Source organism: Eptatretus burgeri, chromosome 4, assembly GCF_056783735.1.
Source record: "Eptatretus burgeri isolate ZD-2024b chromosome 4, Ebu_testis_v1, whole genome shotgun sequence".
Lineage (NCBI taxonomy): Eukaryota > Metazoa > Chordata > Myxini > Myxiniformes > Myxinidae > Eptatretus > Eptatretus burgeri.
Window position 1 is genome coordinate 113118424 of NC_140964.1, and position 24042 is coordinate 113142465.

General features: G+C 42.3%; 1 protein-coding gene across 8 annotated transcripts in view; it reads right to left on the reverse strand.

Moving 5' to 3' along the window:
- LRP1 (LDL receptor related protein 1) overlaps positions 1-24042 on the reverse strand; it is a 583330-nt gene that overhangs the window by 341725 nt on the left and 217563 nt on the right. For all 8 annotated transcript variants that reach the window (XM_085879746.1, XM_085879744.1, XM_085879750.1 and 5 more), the window contains one exon: positions 16374-16496. In XM_085879746.1, coding sequence (XP_085735872.1) covers positions 16374-16496 — 123 coding nt within the window. The remainder of the gene's footprint in view (positions 1-16373; positions 16497-24042) is intronic.

The following is a 24042-nucleotide window of genomic DNA, read 5'->3' on the forward strand; positions in this document are numbered from 1 at the left end:
CGACCGAGGGGTGATGGTGCCCTCAGTGCCGGGCATGGTCTTTGCTCGGAAAATTATTGACAGGGTTCACCATCATCAGCTTGAGCACCAGCATCCAGAGCAGCCAGGCTTTACACCAAAGAGGTTAATGATTGACGGGATCCTTGCTCTTGGGGTCCTCACCGAACCCAGATGAGAGTTTTGGCATGGGCTGCTTGCAGCCTATGTTCATCTCTGCAAAGCATTTGATTCAGTGAATTGGGATGCCCTGTGGAGGATTCTTGGTCTTCGTGGCGTGCCACCAAAACTGATCAATGTGATATCTGAACTATACTCTGGTACTGAGAGTGCTGTGACATGTGGTGATACCATCTCTGACATATTCCCAGCTGTACTGGAGTTCGTCAGAGGTGTGTACTGGCCCCCACACTTTTCAGCACCTGTATGGACTGCCTTCTGGGGAGGATGTCGGAGAAATCAAGCTGCAGTGCATTGTTTGGAAATGTCAAGATCTCTGACGTTGATTTCGCAGATGATGCAGTCATCTTTGCGGAGACTCCAGATATCCTTTTGTGGGTCCTCAATGTGCTGAATAAGGAGTCGGAGCTGCTGGGATTATGGGTTTCCTGGGTCAAAATTAAGTTCCAGACTTACAATGACATCTTGGATGCTGCTATCCTGTCTGTACCTGTTTGCGGCGAGGATGTTGAGATCACGGAGAGATTCACTTACCTTGGCAGTGATATTCATATCTCTGCTGACTGTGAGCCACAGGTCAACAGATGTCTGTGTCAGGCCTGGGGAGTCATAGATTCATTGGATCATGGGGTGTGCCGCTGTGCGGGAGGACAAATGTCTGAGTCTTCAGTTCCTTGGTGCTTCCATTCTTGCTCTATGGATGCGAGACATGGACTCTGACCAGGGATCTGAAATGGAGACTTAATTCCTTTGGTATCAGGTCTCTTGGGAGAATCCTTGGCTATCGCTGGTCGAACTTTGTGTCCAATGAGCGGTTGCTGAGAGAGACTCAAATGAGATTTGTTACCTGCATAATCAGTGAGCGTCAGCTGCAGCTCTGTGGACATGTGGCTTGTTTTCCTGATGCTGATCCTGCTCAACAGATTCTCTCTGCGAGGGAGCCTCATGAGTAGAAGAGGCCAATGGGCCGACCACGTGCCTCGTGGTTGCAGTAGATTGATCGGCATCTCAAGGAGATGGAGATGGGCCAGGCAGGCATCTGCCTCAGGATGGCCAGACGGAGGCCCCTGGAGTACCGGTGGAAAGTGGACGCAGCGACGCTCTGCTCCGGCACATGCTCCCATACCTGACCTGACCTGACCTAAATTACTGAGCTAAAAAAAAAAAATTCCACCCGTCACATGCAACTATTTATAAAGATTAATATTTGTGAACACCTCCCTGAAACATCTATATAAATGCAACGTTGTTTTTCGGGAAAAGCTACAAAAGGTTTTTGGGTTGTATTCAGTATCTACTGTCGTCGGTAATCACACCGACTCCACCCTGCAGTTTCCCCAAAAGTTGTTGAGATATCGGCCTCGCACTAATGTGTGTGTGTGTGTGTGTGTGTGTGTGTGTGTGTGTGTGTGTGTGTGTGTGTGTGTGTGTGTGTGTGTGTGTGTGTGTGTGTGTGTGTGTGTGTGTGTGTTGTTCATAAAGCATAACATATTCTCTCTGCGAACTCCCATCTCTCTCTTTGTCCCATCCTTGCTCTACCCCCTCCCAATAAAGTGCAGCACCCTCCTCCCATACCTCTCTCAATCTACCCTCCTCTTATTTTTCTCTCTGTCACCATATCCAGATGGTGGTTATATCTAGATGGTGTTTGTCTCCAGATCTGTCTGGGAGGGGTTTGTCTCTGGACGTGTCTGCATGGTATTTATCTCCGGATGTATCCAGATGGGAGTTTGTGTCCGGATGTGTCCAGGTGGTGTTTATGTCCGGATGGGAGTTTGTCTTCTGACATGTCCAAGCAGTGTTTGTCTCCAAAAGTGTTCGAGCAGTGTATATGTCCAGACAGGAGTTTGTCTCCGGACGCATCAGGGCGGTGTTTGTCTCCGTACGCGTCGGGACATTGTTTGTCTCCAGATGCATCGGGGCAGTGTTTGTCTCCAGATGCATCGGGGCAGTGTTTGTCTCCAGATGCATCGGGGCAGTGTTTGTCTCCGGACGTGTCATGGCGGTGCTTGTCTCCGGACGCATCGGGGCAGTGCTCGTCTCTGGACGAGTCGTGGCGGTGCTCGTCTCCAGACGCGTCAGCATGGTGTTTGTCTCCGGACGCGTCGGGGTGGTGTTTTTCTCTGGACGTGTCCGGATGGGAGTTTGTCTCCGGACGCATCCGGATGGGAGTTTTTCTCCGGGTGTGTCCGAGCAGTGTTTGTCTCCAGACGGCTTGGCTCCGGATGCATCCAGCGGGTTTTGGCTCTGGACCTGTCCTCACGGTGTTTGTCTCTGGGCCATATTTATAGTATGTCCGGGAGAAAATAGATTTCAGCCATAATTTTGTTTCTATCTTCACTCTTATTCTTTGCAGAATAGTTTTGACGAGACAGTATGAATCTTAATTAATGCTCCATCGCACGTCTGCCTTCACTTCCTCTCACCTTGCACTGTCTTCCCTTCCCCCACCCCTCCTCGCTCCCACACCCCTCCTCGCTCCCATATCCCACCTCACTCCCACACCCCCCTCACGCTTTTCCCCTCCACCTCTTCACTCTCCCCCCTCTCTTCCCAAACCCTTCTCACTCTTCACCCCTCTTCCTCCAACCCCCTTTTTCTTAGTATCTCCATCAGTGAAGCAACAGGTGGTATTTGCAAGTACATAATAAATATATAACAAAAAAAATTATGATCACGGTTAAATGCATCAATTTGGAAGGTTAATTAATTTTGATCCCAAAACCAAGCAATGAAGAATCGAGTGGAAGTGCCACAATGTTCCCCTATCGTGCGAATCCCGTCAAAAAATGTTATGGCCAAACTCTTATGGGATTACGAGAGTAATTATGATACATTGCTTTCCAACGGAATTGTGCAATAACTGGGACATACTTTTTTTCATTGTTAGGGGCAATTAAGGAAAATCTTCAAGATAAATTCTACCTTTTTTAACTGCCTCTCCTGTCGTGATGCATCTGATAGCCCTCTCAATCTTTCAACAGCTATCCTCCCCTCTTCCATCCCCCCCGAGATCCATCCAACTGCTCTACGATGTAGGCGTTCTCCAACGATACAGCCTTTCTGGTTAAATTCCCAAAATGTAGACTTACTATATTCACCCCCTTTCTGTCCCTATCATACCCCCCAAAGAGCCCACTGTCCACTTGGCTTTGTGACCTCACTCGAGAATGTAGAAACCGTTCTGCCCGGTCTTCGTGCTGCTTCGGAGATAGGCCCAGATTGCATGAGTGCCCATGTTCTCAAATAATGCTCTGCTGTTCATGCTTCCCCTCTATCTGCCCTGCATAGTCTAGCCTCCTCCTTTGGCCGCCCACTGTCTGCATGGAAGTCAGCAAACATCAATCCTGTACACAAGAAGGGTGCAAAAGTAGATCCTATCAACTACTACAGGCTATTGAGCTTGCTCCAAATTACAAGCAAAGCCAGAAAATCCATCATTGATTTTTTTTTTTGACTTCTTTCTGAGTCTCCTCTCCAGTCCACTTGCACTCTTTCCCACATTTACCCTGTTTATTGCATTTTCCTGTCTGAATACACATCCCTCATCTACTTACTCCCCTGTACTCCCTTGCCCTGTCCGTATGTCCGTACTTATTATGCCCACATGTACTTTCCTTCCCGTCTCTTGTCTACCTGTTCCGTCTGCTCTATCGTGGGTGTGTCACCCTCATCCCTCTGTCGTTCAGCTCTTCCATGAGCCTCAACCACCGTCATGGAAAAATGTCCAGGAGGTCAGAGGGCAATAAAAAATTTTTTTACAGGGATGAGGTTTATGGAAGAGCAAGGCAGAACTGACAGTGGGAAAATGTCAAGGGAATGAACGAACGGGAAAAGAGGGAAGGGTGGAAGGGAAGAGACAAATTATCAAGGAAGATAGTTGTGTTAGGAAAGGTAAATGGGGGTAATAAGGATCATGGGTCATAAATAAGGATGACAAGAGATGCCTGTGCACTGCTTGCTTGAAGCCCTGGAGGGAAGAGTGAGACGGAACAGCCTCTGCAAGGTGGTTACATCGGCAAAGGAAGCGAGAAATAAAAAGTTGGTCATCTGGAAGGCATTGGTTTAAACATTTCAAGAAACGTCGATGTGGTGAACGGTCCTGTAATTGCTGGCATGCTGCAGGAAATTAATTTCAGTGAATACGTTGTCATACAGACATACTCTTTACAAGCACCATATGCAGTGCAATGTTTCACTCCCCCCCCGACCCCCGACCCCCACTCCTCACCCCCCAAAAATGAGAAAACATAACTTGGGAGTGAGCCTCCATAGTGAGACCAGTTAAACCATTCTCAAGCAAAAATAAACAAGTAAGAAAATAGTTAATGTAACCAATCATGGGATACCATCCACGATAAATATGGGTGCATGTGGTGGAGGTGATTGGGTGAGCGCTGTGATTTACAGTGATGTATGCTCATGATCGTTATCTTCATTTCGCCTGTTACACTGTCACCTCTTCATTTGTCAGCTTCGGATAACACCGGAAGTCTAATTGGCAAGGTGATGAAATGGTCGCCCATTTGGCTAATGTTATGGGTAGGGGTTTCATTGATGTACAACTTACTTCTGAAAGCAGCATTTGCGGCCATCTACAGTAAGCAAGCGCAATGATGCAACGATAGGCCCTCCCTCTACCTCCACATTCCCTTCCCTTCCTTTTTATCTCCTCCTTCCAAACCCATTCTACCTTTTAAAAAAGGAATTTCAAGCTACTTTGGCTCACAAGGAGACCATTCGGCTACAACACCACCAGATACTATCAGCAATCCCCAAGCAAACTACCTCCAAGTATTACCAATATCCCTGTAACTCACCATCTTCAATGAATCTGGGTACCGATATAATTCCAATTTAAACCTATTTACTCTTACTGCAGGCGAGCACGATGGCATGGAGGTACACACACTCACCCCAGTCCTTCACAAGGAGTAGGCGAGCTATCGCCGGCACCGTGAACAAATGACAAATTCCTGCCCTAACTAATGCTGGGAAGGCAATGGTAAATGACCAAGTATAACACTTGCCAAGAAACTGCTTCAGCAACACACGACAGTTTGTAACAGACTGTGGTCCATCAGAATCAGAATCAGTTGTCACGATGTTTCTCGTGAGATCCGTCCATGCATTCGCTAGTCTTTCATTGAAAGACCCCTCCCTGCCTTATTTCTGTCCTCACTGTCTTCTTCTTTACTTTCAGCCTGGTCGATAATTGTCTATTCTGCTGAAAACCTCATCTGCACATATTTTGCCTTTACCCTTCAAAATCACCACCCTCTCTGCTATCGACCTTACCTACAAGCTTTGTGTCATCTGCAAATTTAGAAGCTGACTCTTAAACCCACTGTCCAAATCCTTGAGGTAAGAATGAAAAATAATGGTCCTTGGGAAGACCCCAGAGGTACCTCACTACTTACATCCTCCAAGTTAAACATCCTCCCACTCACAGCCACTCCTTGCTTCCCTAATAATGTCTCCAACACCTTCCCCACAACTGAAGTCAAACTAACAGGTCTATAGTTCCCCAATTCTTCTCTGGACCCTTTCCCAAATAACAGTGTTACATTTGCGACTCTCCAATCCTCCGGTACGTGTCTTGACCGAACTGAGTTGTGAAAGATATATGCTAATACCACACTTATCACCTCCCTCAAAACTCATGAATGTACATTATCAGGACCTGGTGCTTTTCCATCAGGACCTGGTGCTTTCATTAATTTTTGTAGCTGTTTCTTTACTTCCTTTACTCCAACTTGGATCTCTTCTAAAAGCCCTCACTCACCCCTGAGATAGATACTCTCAGCTGATGGAAGTTCCCCTGACTGGTCCTGTGTAAATGTAGAAGCAAACAAGATGACCGCAATGTGGTCACAACCTGCAAAACAATATATATATATATATATATATATATATATATATATATATATATATATATATATATATATATATATATATATATATACATACATATTTTAACCTCCTCTGTCCACTCAACTCCCTCATCCTTTCTGTTGAATGGTTCAAAGTACATTTTCTAATCTGTCTCATTAACCTTGTGCAGTGTCTGTCCCATGTTCCCATGTGAATGAATAAGATTAGATAGAGCCGTGTCTGTCCCATGTTCCCATGTGAATGAATAAGATTAGAGAGAGCCGTGTCTGTCCCATGTTCCCATGTGAATGAATAAGATTAGAGAGAGCCGTGTCTGTCCCATGTTCCCATGTGAATGAATAAGATAAGATAGAGCTGTTTCTGTCCCATATGAATGAATAAGATTAGATAGAGCCGTGTCTGTCCCATGTTCCCATGTGAATAAATAAGATTAGATAGAGCCGTGTCTGTCCCATGTTCCCAGGTGAATGAATAAGATTAGATAGAGCTGTGTCTGTCCCATGTGAATGAATAAGATTAGATAGAGCCATGTCTGTCCCATGTTCCCAGGTGAATGAATAAGATTAGATAGAGCTGTGTCTGTCCCATGTGAATGAATAAGATTAGATAGAGCCATGTCTGTCCCATGTTCCCATGTGAATGAATAAGATTAGATAGAGCCGTGTCTGTCCCATGTTCCCATGTAAATGAATAAGATTAGATAGAGCCATGTCTGTCCCATGTTCCCATGTGAATGAATAAGATTAGATAGAGCCATGTCTGTCCCATGTTCCCATATGAATGAATAAGATTAGATAGAGCCGTGTCTGTCCCATGTTCCCATGTGAATGAATAAGATTAGATAGAGCCGTGTCTGTCCCATGTTCCCAGGTGAATGAATAAGATTAGATAGAGCTGTGTCTGTCCCATGTGAATGAATAAGATTAGATAGAGCCATGTCTGTCCCATGTTCCCATGTGAATGAATAAGATTAGATAGAGCCGTGTCTGTCCCATGTTCCCATGTAAATGAATAAGATTAGATAGAGCCGTGTCTGTCCCATGTTCCCATGTGAATGAATAAGATTAGATAGAGCCATGTCTGTCCAATGTTCCCATGTGAATGAATAAGATTAGATAGAGCCATGTCTGTCCCATGTTCCCATGTGAATGAATAAGATTAGATAGAGCCGTGTCTGTCCCATGTTCCCATGTGAATGAATAAGATTAGATAGAGCCATGTCTGTCCCATGTTCCCATGTGAAAGAATAAGATTAGATAGAGCCATGTCTGTCCCATGTTCCCAGGTGAATGAATAAGATTAGATAGAGCCATGTCTGTCCCATGTTCCCATGTGAATGAATAAGATTAGATAGAGCCGTGTCTGTCCCATGTTCCCATGTGAATGAATAAGATTAGATAGAGCCGTGTCTGTCCCATGTTCCCAGGTGAATGAATAAGATTATATAGCCTAAATAAGAATCATAGTGATTCTGAACAGGGGATTTACTTGATATTTGTTACCTCAGTGTTATCGTGTGTGTGTGTGTGTGTACGTGTGTACGTGTGTGTACGTGTATGTGTGTACGTGTGTGTGTATGTGCGTGTGTACGTGTGTGTACGCGTGTGTGTGTGTGCATGTGTGCGTGTGTGCGCGTATCTCTCTCTTCTTCTCCTTCTCTTCCATCTTCCCGCTCTCTCTCTCTCTGTTGTAATCAACCTTTTGGCCATAAAAAACGTTGTGGTCATTCGAGGTCCGGGACTTTGCCATTAAGCGTAAGTGAATTCGCTTTAAAAATCCAGTAACGGGTAGGAAATGCGCATTTATAGCAGTCCTAAAATATGAACAGTATGATTGGGAAACCTACTTTTAATGTGTTATTGAAATATTAACTCTGAAATCTCTCATCAATGTAGGCCTCTACCATGGTATATCAGAACTAGAATGGGCACTCAGTAGAGCGCACACCTTCGCCAACGCTACATTTTGCGCCCCCCCCCACCCCCCAGAAACCGTTGATTGTGAGGGCATTTAATCCCATTCCACATCTGCCATCTCATATGTGTTATGATGGCTTAAAAACATTAAATTTCCTGCTGTTTGACACTGATTCATGTACATTGTACAATTTCTGTATGAACTCCCTGACCTTTTTGGGTGTTGGTGTCAAGTCAATCTGATGACAACTGGTTTTGTTGACCTTTGTACTCTTAATTTTGTAATTAGTATTAGAGTGTGGGGAACATAACAGTAAACATTTTGGTGTTGGTTTCATGCAAATCCGATAAGAATTGACCGTTTTATGACTAAAACCGCATATTTTGCAATGTCGTGACCCCCCCCTGATCTTTGACTCCCAACCGCTAATAAGGGTTATTACGTCATTGTGTCATGTCACATATCACAAGATGGGGCATTGAATTCTGAACATTTTGGCATTAGTTACATGCAAATTGGATACAAATTGACCGCGCTATGGTAAAAAGACGATTTTGACCTTTTCATGATCTTTACCTTGACCTTTGACCCGATCGCTCCCAAAATCTAATCAAATGGTCGTCGGATAATAACCAATCATCCCACCAAATTTGCTGCGATTCAGTTCAATACTTTTGGAGTTATGCGAATAACAAAAAAACAAACAAACACATTCACAAATAAATAAATAAATACACAGCGATCAAAACATAACCTTCGCAACAAAGTTTGCGAAGGTAACAAGCTGACTCGTCACATGGTCACATATATTTAACCCCAATAACGGGGCCCGCTCAAAAATTACGTAACATTATATTTTTAGGGAGGCGCTTACGGTCTAAATTAAACTTCACTAATAATTTTTATTTGACAAATGATTCGATTTTTCAAGGTCCCTCATCGCGATTAAACTTAACTTGATTACCATTGCCACACTGGGCGATCTTGTGCAAATCCGAATTTAAAGAGGTGGCTGTGATGAAACGAGATGTAGATCGAGTGAGGGAAGACGGGGCACATGGGAAAGACATGGAGGAATGTAATGTTGAGTCATCAGCATACGAGTGCATTTGGTCATTTGTGGAAGAAAGAAGGTCACTGATAAAAAGAAGGAAGAGTGTTGGAGACAGGACAGAACGCTGAGGAACACCATTGTTGATAAGGAAGGAGGGACATGTTGAACCATCGACAATTATGGAAATAGAGCGGTCGGAGAGAAAGCTCGATATGATAGAGCAGAGAGAGAGAGAGAGAAGGAGGAAAGCCAAAAGAAAGATATCAGACCCCGATTCCAAACTCTGTCAAAGGGTTTTGAGATACTGTATCAAGACCGACACCAAATGATTCCCCAAATCTCTCAGAGAAGAAGTCCACATATTAATAATATAATAAAGGCTATCACCAGTAGATATTGCCTTGTGAAGGCCATATTAATGGTCAGATTGAAGACGGTGAGATTCAAGATGCTTGAGAAAATGGGAATTGAGAAGACGTTGCTTTGGAAATAGTGGAAGTCAGAGCAATAGGACAGTAGTTAGAAGGGTTTGAATGATCACCCTTCCTTATAATAGGCTGTAAGAAGACATGTTTCCAGGAATGAGGAAAAGTTTGAGTTTTTTTTTTACCAAAAATCAAACAAACGAGCAAGCACGGGTTAAAGTTCAGAAGCACACTCCTTCAAGACATGAGGAGGAATGCCATCTTGTCCATCTTCCTTGTTTGTGTCCAGAGAGGACATTTCTTCATGTATCCATCTTTCCTGCTCTTCCATCACACAAGGAGTGCGATAAAAGCATCCTTCAAGCATCTTACTCTCTGTACAATCTTCAATCTATCGCCACACAGAATCCTTCACCTTAATTCCCTCCTCAATGTCATCCATGTCTCTCAATACAATAATGGTCATTGACACAAATTGCCGCACCTCCTCCATTTTTCTCTTTTTCTATCACACCAATAAACCCTGTAGCCTGAAATTCCCATCCTCCAGTTGGATTGCTCACTAAACCATGTCTCACTTGCAACAACTATGTCATACCCCCTCACCAACCACTTTAGCCTCCAGCTCTTCCATCTTTCTCTCCAAGCTCCTGCTATTAATATTAAAAAAAAAACTTCAATCTTTCCCTTCCATTAACCATCCACTGCTGCTCTGGCCCTCCAACCACATCCTCAGCCTCTTGTCTAAAAAAAGTCCCAATTTCTTTCTATGAAACCGCCACAAATCTCTCCACCTCGCCCTCCTCCTCCCCCCCCCCACCACCCTTTGCCCCCACAACCCTTTTTATTGAGCATCCTGCCACCTGTCTACATATTTCCTCTGCCATTTTTTTCCAAACTCGATTTCCTGTACTATCTGACTACCTTCCTTTCCCTTTCTCAAATCGGTATTTTTTCTCAATTTGCTCTGCATCCAACTTCCCCCAAATGTACAAGAAACAGATGATCCGGGGCTTGGAATCGAGTAAATAAATGAGTGCCATTTGCAAAGATCATGGGTGACATGCCATAAAAGGGGTCTTTAATTGCAAAATGGAGGCCAACAAATGATGGAGTGGAAATTGGAAAAGGAAGAACTGAGGTGTTGAGTGAGATCACATGGTGATAAATAACTTCAAACTTGAATCGACTCATGAAGTAACCCCAAATTAAATCTTCCAATGATTACAAATTCTCTCAAGGCCCAATCATAACCACAACGGGCAAGATTTGTAATCCTTTAAATCTGCATTTCACTCCCGTTTTCCAAGACTAGCGGCCATTGAAGTCACTTCAAGTACATATGGCAGCAATTTCCTTGAGTTGTTTTTTTTGAGGTTTTCCATTTTCTCGCTGAAAAATAAATTTTGTGGAGATCGTTTGTAAAGGTGAAGGATGCATCCATCGCCAGTGAAGTCCGAAGAAGATTCATCAAAAGAGATGTTTCAAGAGTAAAGGATGAATTGCAAATTGAGTTTGCAGAATGAAGGACGCATCGAATGTAAAGTTTGCATGGTAAAGCTGACATCACAAGTGAAGGTAGTAAAGTGAAGGACCCATCAGAATGAAGTATGGAGAGTGAAAAGTGCAGCAATTGTTTATAAATACTGTACTCAATGTGCTGCAGACAAACACAGCCAATTATCGAATGGTGTGGAATGTTTCATGTTTCAGGGTAATGCAAAATGTTCATCCGTAAAATAGCAATTGCAAGGGCGAAAAGTGAAGTTAGTGAGTAAATGCAAGCAAAATGCTGCAGCCATGCCATGTAGCAGATGCACCCTATGAGAAGCATCATGCTGTACCTGTGCTATGTAGCAGAGGCACCCTATGAGAAGCATCATGCTGTACCTGTGCTATGTAGCAGAGGCACCCTATGAGAAGCATCATGCTGTACCTGTGCTATGTAGCAGAGGCACCCTATGAGAAGCATCATGCTGTACCTGTGCTATGTAGCAGAGGCACCCTATGAGAAGCATCATGCTGTACCTGTGCTATGTAGCAGAGGCACCCTCTGAGAAGCATCATGCTGTCGAGCATGCTCTGTTCGGGTTGGTGAGAGCAGATAATACTTTGTTTTTCATCCAATTTTACTTCGAAAGCTGCTGAGTGTGAAGTATTCCTAAAGTAAGCTCGTCTTTGTAAATACATATATATATATATATACATATATATATATATATATATATATATATATATATATATACATGTCATAATTTATGCATAATTAATTTATAGTATAATTTATGTACATGACGTCAGTGTCGTGTCATCGAGTCAGTGTGTTTCTGTGGTTGAAAAAAAAAAATATATATATATATATATATATATATATATATATATATATATATATATATATATAGATATATAGACAGATATATATATATATATATATATATATATATATATATATATATATATATATATATATATATATATATATATATATATATTTCAAATAAAGCCTGGTGTTGGCGTAGTGGTTAGGGTAGCGGCTTGGGATCCAAAAGGTCCTGAGTTCAAGCCCGGTTGGCCGCTTGAATTAATACACACCAGGAGGTTGACTCAGCCTGTTATCCTTCCGAGGTCGGCGAAGTGAGTACCAGTATACTGGGCCGGTGTATGCCCCGGTTAGAATAGGTGTACCATATCCCTGTGTCGTAAGAGGTGACCAGGGTTGCATCAGGAAGGGCATCCGGCGTAAAACCTGTGCCAAATCATTATGGGGATCATAACGGATGATCCGCTGTGGCGACCCCTAATGGGAGCAGCCAAAATAAGATGTATTTTCTAATATATATAATTATATATTATATATATTGTTATATACAATATATAATATACTAGTAAAGGTGCCCGTCTTGGACGGGCGTCACTGGCAACATATGGTAAAAGACAGATAGCATGAATGTATTTTAAACAACATATTATATCATTTTTATCCATTGATTATCATTCAGGTTTTCCCCTTCGACTGTCCCGCAGTAGCTCCACTTTGATGACATTACCATGTAGTTTCGTGACTACACAACGTGTACCATTCGTGAGTTCCGGAGGATCCATAGAGCGCATTAAAATTACAGGGCACCCTACTTTAAAGTGATCCAAAAGGCCGGATCAGTTTCGTCTACATATTCATATCTTGTAGATTTTAGCTGGCCAGATCAGTTTCGTCTACATATTCATATCTTGTAGATTTTAGCTGATTCTTAAACTTTTAACAGCATGTCGATCGGATCGTTATGTGATTTTCTACAGTAGTAAACAGAAGTACGACTTAAGCCTGTACGCCACTATGCGGAGACCCGAGGACCTAATATTTCACAACAAACTAAAAACTCACAAAATTTGAAGATATTTTAAATAAATAATTTATTATAATATCAATTAAATATCATTTTTTCCATTGATAATATGAATTGTTCTGTACAGCTATAGTTGTTCTCCTGGGATCTGCGCATCCATCCACAATCTATGTTCTAATGAAGTGCAGTAGGAATAATAAAAACAGCACCGTGCGGGAGTGTAGGTAATCTCTCCAAAGCTCTCGGAAAGCCTTAAAATGCATCGAGATCGATTTGATTGTGAACAGATATACGGATGGACGGACATCGAGACCGGTTTTATGAGGTCATCATGAAGGTACCGCTTGATATTACACATTGAAATAGAGATATGAATACTCAAGTGAGTTTATTATATGTCTATGATTGATAGCTTATTGACAGCTCAATAACATGAGCAATTTACTATGGCATATAGTGATTAATAATAACATACTCCACAAAAGGTTTTACAAACTCATCTTAGTGGTCCTCTAAAAAATGGGAAACATTTTTATTTCTTTTTTGTGCAATAATTCCTCCCATTTTGCAAATGGAGAACATGAACTGTTTAACTACCATAATCATCAAAACGAATTTTGAGGGCCTCTTAAGGAAGACAATAATATAATCTATATTAATATTTCGGCACGCCCCTTTTTTTGTTCCACCATCAGATTTTCCACCATCAGATTACTACATATGTCAAAGCTTGTTTCATTTCATGCAGTAACAAAAATCTGATGGTGGAACAAAAAAAGGGGCATGCCAAAATATTAATAAAGATTATTATTTTTATCATTATTATTATTTTTTCTTTTTTTAATATGTCCTGTCATCACCCTTGCCAATTGGATTCTGTTCTTTTTTCTTGGGTAAATTATTTGTTAGATGATAGAAGCTGCAAAGATTGACATAACACTAAAATGTCTGTCTATAAGAAAGAGCATTGGTTGGGGTTGGCGGTTGGAGCAGCCCTTCCACATTGCAAACGTGCAGAAATGAATCCAGTTTCCCTTATGTTCGTCAAGATGGAATGGAAGGGGTGAATGTTAAAAATAAACCTGCCCACAATGGTCTGAACTAAGACCCCCTTGAAGCAGAGATGACATGCATTTATGATGTTGAAAGCATAAAGCACAGTTACTTTTATCAACTGGAGTTCTGCATTTTAAAGCTGTTTTTTCATACGTTACTCAGCGCTGTGCTCGATCGTTTCACGGACTCGGTTGTTTCTAAGACTTTCCTCCAAAAAACACCCACACACTCCTTGCAGAGCAGCCTGCCATCTACAACCGGATCCATCGTAAATTGTGGCAATGCCGTGCTGTTCGTCAACAATACACAGATTTGCCAACATTGGTGAGAGCTCGAAGTGGAATTCTGCATCGCTGGTTCAAACTAAAAACACTCATCTCAGCAACGCATTCTCCAGCCAAGACAGATGTTTTGCCTGGCAGTGTTTAATTAAACACCAAAGAGTAATAATTTCTGTGGTGCTTCAAAATCTGGAGTTCCCAATATTTCGAAATTGTGGAAACATTTTCCTACTTCTGTTATCGTCAACAATACAAAAATTTGCCAAGATTGGTGAAAGCACAAAATCGAATTCTGCATCTCGGGTTCAGAGCAAAAACACTCGTCTGAGCACGGCGTGTTCTCGCCAAGACACACGTTTTGCCTGGCAGCTCGTGATCAAACACAGAATAGTAATAATTTCTGGGGTGCTTCCAGCTATAGTTTCTGTACGTTAAAAATTGTAGAGACATTTCTCTACTTTTCCAAGAAATGCTCCCCATGTTCCTCTTTTCACTGATGTAAATTGCTGTGACCTATCAAAATAGCTAATGCGTTGAATTACCAAAGAATAGTGAATTACCATGTATGTGTAAACCATGGAGGACCATGAAAAAGAAATAAAACATGCGAGCCTCGCAAACCGCTCGAACATGTCAAGGCAGCTGCCCACACTATATTTAATTGTCCAATTCATTCCCGAGCAGTTTATATCAGCAATCGCAAATCAGCGTAATGGAAACCCTTTTCATTGGATGGAAACCAGAATGCCATTTATTTTTTCCCTTTTTTCTCCAGCCCGAGCACCACAAAGGCAAAGCATCAAAAAAAAAGTTGCTTTGATGGGATAACGCTGACATAACAATTTGGGAGACTTTTTTTAGTCTCTTTAGAGAAGTGAGGCTCATGGAAGAGAACACGATGAATTCGCAAGAAGTTTATATCAGCGATGGGTTTTTTTAATATCATGTGCTGCCATGATTCTCATATGCCGAAGTCTTTCTGTTGTGCTGGAGCAGATACTATTTTCAGGGAACTTGCGTTGTTGGACTGCGTAAAAAACACATCTTGGGTGGCCTGGGATTGGAAGACGTTCACCGAGTAGCTGCTCTGCATTTACGGTACTCAAACTGCAATCGACTACTCAGTTTGTACTATGAACTCCGTTATTTGTCATCTTAAGAACTCAAAGGATAGCACTGACGAAGACCGCTGTCTGGTTAAATTGGTAACCTCAGGCAGTTAAACCAAACTTTTCCATGACCATTTAGGATCTTTGTTTTTGGTAACCATGAAGAGGAGTGACTCCACAATGACATACTCCATCCATCCATGAGGACCATACTCTGTGCAGAGCGTTGGTGCTGCTTAAGCAGTCTCCTTGGTTATTGGGCACAATCCTGGATGGGTAGCCACTCCGACACAGTATACCAGCATGTTGGCACTCATTTCGCCGACCTCGGAAGGATGACAGGCTGAGTCAACCCCACCTGGTATTAATTCAACAGCCGAGTGGGATTTGAACTCAGGATCCTAGGATCCAAAGCCCACCACCCTAACCATTAAGCCAACACCAGTTACAATGACATTCTGCTTCACCACCGACCTGTAATCCATTCAAAGGCTCCGAAAAATAACTCAGCAGAAGAGATAGCATGAGACTAACAGAACAGGTGACCAGCACAAAATGATGTGAACTGGATTATCTCATACTGCAGCTCTCTCAAGCTTATGGGAAAACGTTGTTGTACATTCTCAAATAAGCCAGCCCATTTGTCTTTCCTTCGGCACAGATTTGGCATTGACTAAAGTGCATAGCTTGATTGATCATTGAGACAACTGAATCGTCATTCAATGATTTTTGCCTCCATTGTTGTCTGTTTCATTGTTTCATTGTAGCTGGACACAGCACCTTTTTCTGGAGCTGTAGCTGCACTGCCTTTGATAGCAACACCAGCATATTTAAGGGTCTAACAGAGTCGGAAATATTGATGCAATATTAGCATGTGATTACGAATATTATTGTCAAACTATGGCCGTGCCTCCGTGCAAACTTGAGGAAATGCCATGTCTGGCTGGCCAATATCCCAGGTTTAAGAAGTAATGTCTGTTACAAGAGCAGAAAGAAAAAGCACGGCGGTGAGACAGCCACACAGCTGGATGCACGAGGCCAAAAACAACCTCGAAAATCGGTCAGGCATTCTAATCCCCAGAGCATACGCCTGGCAAGCAGGCCACAGGACTTACAGATGTTGGGCGATTCATCGGAGCCATCGGGACAATCCTTCTCATCGTCACAACGCCATCCAAGAGAAATGCACGTGGTACTGTCATTGCAGGCAAACTGAAGTGGGCTGCATGTACGTTCAGCTGCACAGGAAATAGAAAAGAATGAGTGTTATGCCAAGATGAGCTTCCAAAAAGTTACTGCTCAACAATGTTGGAGTCTATTTCGATATCGGCCAGAATACAAAAAGAACCTTGGCCCTCCACGAATGGTGATTTTTCTTCTTCACCAAGCATTGCTTATCATCACATCATTCTCCTTTGTATGCTCAGTAGTGATGTACTGCTCAAAACAATAATTATATTAATATCATCATAGCTGCAATCACCATATACTCAACCACCCAGTCTTCCCAACATGGAAATGTCCATATGTCATCACTTTGGTCCTGGTTTGTTTCATACAAACTGCTGTTCACACTTGATGAATACATCATCTTCACTTTTTGTGTTGCCAGCTGTATTCCCGACATGGCAGATCAGATTACAAGGGCATGTGATGCTCGGGAATAAATACTCAGCTGCATTCCTTTCCACAGAGGTGTTTTGGTCGCCCATTTGGGGCTCCCATCTCAGCGCTCAGGTCATGATGCTGGGATCTCAGGTTCAAATCCCATAGAGTGTGCATTTGTCCATTGCCAAGGAATGTCTTTGTAATTCCGAAGTACATTGATGTTTCTTTGTACTTAGCATCGAGTGTTAGAGTGGTAACGATAATGCTCCTCAATGCTACTAATATTCACGAAAAATGGACTATTTGTCAAAGCTATGTTACGCAACCATCACTGGCGAGGCCGCGGCGTGCGCAGCACAAAACGCTGACTGCGAAGGACAAGTGTTTTATTCACTCTGGCCTGAAGCCATCATTAATGTCCTCTTTAGTGTGAATGTAACGATGTACTCTCAAGGCCGATAAGCATACTTTGAGGCATTTCATTATAATTACGAAATACAGACACAAGGGTCACCACGTTGAGAAGGTCCTTAACCAATTCTGATTCTATCCATCTCCAATGATCAAAACTAAAGCATACTCAGGCAGTAGATGTGAGTCCAGAGTGCCGGCTTGGACAAAGAAAGAAAACAACAACACCGTGGAGTTAACATTCCAGCGTGAATGAAGTACGCTGTTCTAAACTCCATCACAAACACCTTTTGGTGTTCCAGACAGGAATGTGTTTGTAATGTCAGTGGTGCCACAGAATTAGCAGATCGGAGAAGGAAGAGAAGGATTTATGGAGTCAAACGGAACACAGGATGAGCAGGAGGAAAACTGATTCCTTACAGGAAAAAAGAACAACCCACGCTACAATGATCATCTGCATCCGTACACGAAGCGTGCATCATTTGCGTCCGAGGAATGCACGCTCTGTTTCAGTATATGTCATCAATTGTCTCATGGAGGGTCAAACAGGACTTTTATTTTTGGACAACATCCATTTCATTGATTTTTGGACAACATACACACGTTTTACATGACAACGTGTACACGACAACATATACACATCTGCAACATATACACATTTTTGGACAACATTTCAACATTCATTTCATTCTCAAGCGCATGTATATAATAGAAACTGAGGATGATCGCAGGTCCAGGTGTCTCTCAGTCCAGCTCTCTGACAGCAGAGCTTGGCTAATGGAATGTCAAGCGAACACCCTGGCTTCACGCTCGAGGAAGTGAGAGTAAATTTCAACATAAATGCTCCTCTATTCGATGTGCTATCGCTAACATCGCAAGGAACGAACAGCACGACCACTCAGGCATTGCTTGCTGTTACACAGGCTGTGCAGACCGCACGGTTTCATTACGGAGAAATTGTACACAGGAATGTTGTTAAACAAAACAAGTTACAGCCTTGTAAAGTGCATTTGGTAGTTGTTACCATGGTTATTGCCTTTGCATTAACACATTATGCCTGGTCAGATTTCTTTGAATTTTTTCCTCACCACTTCCCAGCAACAAACCCACTCTCTTTTCTCCAAGAATATTGCACCCCAGAGTAGTTCCTAAGGCCAAACCTGAGTAGTCCCAAAGGGCACAACCGAGCAGGAACTACTGGTTTGGAGCAACATTTCATGGCGATTCAACTCTTGACCTGAAAGACGATTTTTCAGAGCACCGGCAGTCAGGGTGTTTGCTCTTAAACCGCTGCCCCCATTTGTCTATTTATCGGGCATCTGGAGAGGCAGACACACGGTGACCCAACTTGCCCTTCTGCGAGATGTCACGTGGACAAAACTACGAAGGCTGCCGTGGGACAGAGAAGCTATGAGTTTGGACCGAGGTCGTGCATGGGGATAGCAGGAAAAAGCATAAGTTGCGCTGTCCCAAGGAACCATGAGACAAAATGAGAACCAGACAAAACTATCACAAACACTGAAGAAAAGTCTTGCACTTTGCCCTCACTGTCGCTGCATTGAGTTGCAGTGGGGCTTACAATGTGCTTAATCACCTTGTCATCATAATCATGATTTTATATTTAATTTGTGTGAACATTAGTTGAAAAAAAATTAAGTTACAGAACAGAATCGTACATTTTCTGATATTGATCATTAGATGCAGCATTTAATGCTGGGATCTCAGGTTCAAATCCCACATGCTGTGTCGATGTATCAATATCAATCGTAAGTGCATGATGAAAAAATAAACTAGCATCCGTTGAAGACAAAGTCTTCGATATCACCTGCCATAGTAAATGAGGATTAACAAACTTATATTCCCTAAGCGTGTGCAATATGTATGTGAAGTTTCCCCTTGATCTGACCAGCCGTTCTGGAGAAGATGTTTGAAGGTTTTAGGGTAAATTCAATATGGCCGCCAAACCATGTGACCTATCAATTAGAAATTAACAAACTTCTGAAAGGATGTCTTGGGGAAAGTGTATGTGAAATTTTGCTTCAATCTGTCCAGCCGTTCTGGGGAAGATTTTTAAAATTTATTTTCAATCCAAGATGGCTGACGAACCATGTGACCTATGACATCATAAATTTATATTCTGCCTCCATTCCCCCAGTGGAATATGTCTGTGAATTTTCATGTTAATCGGATGAGGTGTGTTTTTCTATCCAAGATGGCCGCCAAACCATGTGACTTGTGACGTCATAATTTTTACTATGTATGCAGACATGATGGAAGATGACAGTTGCAAATTTTCACTTCGTTTGGTTATGTGATTCCAGAGAAAACATTATTTAATATTTTTCTTGAATCCAACATGGCTGCCAAACCATGTAACCTATCAATTAGAAAATATCAAAAGGCACCAGCTCACCACTTGCTTGATATGTGTACCAAATTTCGTAAATATATCTTGAGGGGATTTGTAGTTAAGCTCCGGAAACGAAATGTGACGGAGGGACGGACGGACGGAACTCATTTCTATACGAAGTTGGCGGGGGATAATTACGAATAAAATCCCGTGGTAAAAATACCACGATGTAAAAAAAACACGAAAAAATATGAATCTTGCGTTGGTTGAAAGACTTTAAAATGGGTGGCTAACGAATAGTCAACGGCAAAGAAAAAAACAAAATTGGGAGCGATCAGGGCAGCGGTCTGCTGCCTATACACCGCCCAGGTTAAATTTATTGTCGGATTGAAAAGATTATAATTTTAGCCTGGTGTTGGCGCAGTGGTTAGGGCAGCGGCTTGGGATCCAAAAGGTCCTGAGTTCAAGCCCCGTTGGGCCACTGAATTAATACACCAGGGGGTTGACTCAGCCTGTCATCGTTCCGAGGTCGGCGAAGTGAGTACCAGTGTACTGAGCCGGTGTATACCCCGGTTAAAATAGGTGTACCATATCCCTGTGTCGTAAGAGGCGACCAGGGTTGCGTCAGGAAGGGCATCCGGCGTAAAACATGTGCCAAATCACAATGCGGATCATACGGATGATCCGCTGTGGCGACCCCTAACGGGAGCAGCCGAAAGAAGAAGAAGATTGAAAAGATTATAATTTTCCCATCGGTATTAATTTGAAGCAGCTTTTACTCTCGAGATTTTTCTCTCAGAGGAGTGTTTCCGTGTTTCAGGGTGGGATGGACAGACAGACAGCATTAGCCCTATTATATACAACATATCGGTAATTATAGCAGCATTTATCATTTGAAATGAATGTGCGTTGAGAAGAAAATATCTTGAACTTTAATACCGGGTTGGGGCCTTCTCACGCGATTTTGTGGAGGTAATGAGGAGATCTTAACCTTTACAAACGCTTACATTGCTGGTGTCACGTCAACGCCAAAATGTTGAAGGTGTGCATGGCACCATTTACAAAACTAGAAGGGCACTCGGTGGAGCGCATACCTCCGCCACACAATGTCTGATCCACGAGAACATATCGGGCCCAATACATTTTTGAAATATCATGCTGTGCAGTACTATATCATTTTGTCCCGAGCTCTCAATGGTGAAGAATCACTTAAAAAAATTCAATAATTATCTTATTCAGATCCGGATTCGGATCTTCATCAAAATCGAAGCAATTCGTCCTTGTCACACACCCAACATGTCCACCAAGTTTCATCCGAATCCGTCCACGACTTTTTGAGATATCTTACCATATATTGTTTTTGGCGCGATCTCCCAATGGTGGAGAATCACTAAAAAGTTATAGTAGTCTGATCCGGATCTGGGTATTCACCAAAATCAAATCATTTTGTCACACATGCAACCTATCCGCAAAATTTCATCGGGATCCGTGCACAAAATTTTGAAATATCCAGCACACAAACAAATAAACAAGCAGTCATAGACTGGTACTTACGAAATCGTCAACTTCACCTCTGACCTTGTCTAATAAAAGCTGTCTCTTGAGAAGGTAGCGACGCAAACCAGAAGTTTATACGATGATTCTGTACCAAACCATTAAAAATCGAATGTTTGACCTCACCGTGACCTTGACCTTTGACCGATTTTGACCAAAATCTAATCAGCGCTAGCCATCACCCTCCTGAATCACGTGGTGTAATTTGACATTGGTAGCTTCTTCCGTTCTCGAGTTATCGTGCCTACAAACAAACACACAAACAGAGGATGGAAGTGATCAATATACTTACGAAATCTTAAGATTTCGTAAGTAACAAACAAACAAACAAACAGACAGACAGAACGGGGTGAAACCATAACATCGTTCACCTTCGCACATTCATTTCATTTCTCCATCACAAACACAAACACAAACCACAATGGATCGAGATATCGAAGGTAACGATCTGACATGAAATGTCAGTGTATTTGCCAATTTGAATCACGGACATTAGTTCTTCTTCTGAGCGGACTGCCATTGTCTATCCTCCATAAGTTAAACGTGTAGCACGCGTCACGGACCACATCATCACTTTATGTTGAATTCCCGTTTCTACCAACACGCACTCAAAGAAATTGCTCATTTGAGGTGAGACATCTACGAACCCGTCAGAGACGTGTATCCTGCTGGTTTATTTCAAACACAAGATGAATGTTCAACATAAACTTATCATCCTCAGTCTAAAACTGAGCACATGAGGATTTCCTTCAGACTTTCTCATAACTTTCTCAACACTACAAATCAATGCATTTAAACACATCATCTATTCACTATGTATAGGCAATCCAGGAACCCGAGGCTGAGTAATGTTTGTCAGTGGTTCCAGTTTTTCCCTTTTTGGCCAGAGAATTCCCCTGTGTTCACCTGTAGATCTACACCAATTAGTGAGCACAAGGTAGGTCCCCAGACTGCTCAAAACACCAGAACTACCGATTCCGTGAAGATCACTTGTAGTAAGACTCACGGCAGTGAGACAAGGAACTTTTAAATTAGGTAAACACATTTGTGTGTGACTTTTTCAAATGGCAGTTGGCACTCAGACAAATTTCTTATAATCCTCGACGGTAATCTCGATTCAATTGCACACAGGTGTCAGCGACTTGTGTATTAGTTAGTTACTCCATCGTCCACATTTTCATTAATTGAGAGAAGGACAATTAAATAATCTCTCGTACAAAACTCAGAGGGAACCAAAAACTCTCTTGCTTTGAAGGGCTCGTGCCCGAAACGTTGCTTCACTTCCTCTCCCACAATGGCCACCACACCCCTCTCGACGTTTCATTGAGAAATCATGGTTGATGCCACTTCCACTTCATTCCTTTGTAATTTACATGTGAGCACTACATCATTTCCTTCTTTTTCTACTCTGCCAACCTCAAACTTCCCTCAAATTAATTTCCTTATGCCCCCAACCCCACCCAACTCCACCCATTCCCTCCATGCTTTGAATCCCTCATGACCTCCCTGGAACGTTCTAACTCCTGCATCATCTCAGTGGGGCGTCGGTCAAATCCTGAGATTTTGAGACTTTCATGTGCACACTTTGTGTTTGTCAAATTTGCTATGTGAATATTACACATACTGCTGAAATTGAGTACTCGTCCATTTCACACAATTCTTAGATGCAATCTCATCCCTTCTCTCATGATGCAAACACATGTCCATGAGTCAACATTGGTGGAAACCCCCCCCCACAACCCAGCCATCTGATATTTTTCAGCCGAGTTGTCAATTCTGAGCGGAGAAACAGTCCCAACTAATGTTCCGTTAACGATGCAAATTTTAAAAAGGATCTCTAAAGCACTTTCTTGCAAACATAATTTTATAATTGAATGACTTTCAACAAACGTAGGATGTTAAATTCTGAAAGCAACGATTGGCAAAAGGAGACGTTGCAGCTACTTTTGTTTTTTTTTTACAGTGAAGGCAGATGTGATGTCCATTGTTTCCTCATTGTGGAATTCCACCAAGATAAAATGGGATTACGGAGGGCACAGTCCATGAAACATCAGCAATTTGAGCATCCATTCTCGACCACAGATCCGAGTAAGAGTTCACGAGTCGGCACTCGCACACGCTGAGTCGGGATAACGTTTGATTTCATTCCATATAGATCGGCAAGGTGGGACATAACGCAGTCATCGGACTGCACGAATCTCAGTGGCAGAAATGATTGTGATCTTCCATGGGCCATTGTTGCGAGCACAGCGCTTGACAAGACATTCGGTTGGAAGAACTTTCCTGTACGATCAGGTTGGCTTCAACAGAAATCATACGATACATTACTTTGTTTTCCTATTATCACCTTGAAACTCCACCCCATTAACCACTCTGATTACACTCGCACTGTATAATAATTTTTAATAAAGTGCATAGAGGGGATGGCCCTTCATGTTAAATTTTCTGAGACTTCTGTTCAAATTTATCACTCAGCATTTACACCCCAGGCAAAAAATAACATTCCTTTCCTGGAGTAATTCTCCGCAGACTACTGCGGTATATGAGAGTACAACTCTCGTATACTATCGTTGTAATTGTAGCATTTTTTTATTGGGACGTTATCACACGGATATCGATTTGAACTCCTCGTGTATACTTCCTGTGTAGCTACACAGAACTAATGTACAGGAATGTGCAAATGTCTATTCATGATATTACCAAAAGTGTTGGGACAGTGCAGAAAATTTCAAGGTTTAAAAATAAAAATTGTCGACAAAGCGGAGGAAGAGCTGGAGCGGAATAGAATGGAACAAAATGGAATGGAGAAAACACCAACAGTAGAGTAGACGTGGCATTGAAAGTGAGGATATTAATTTCCT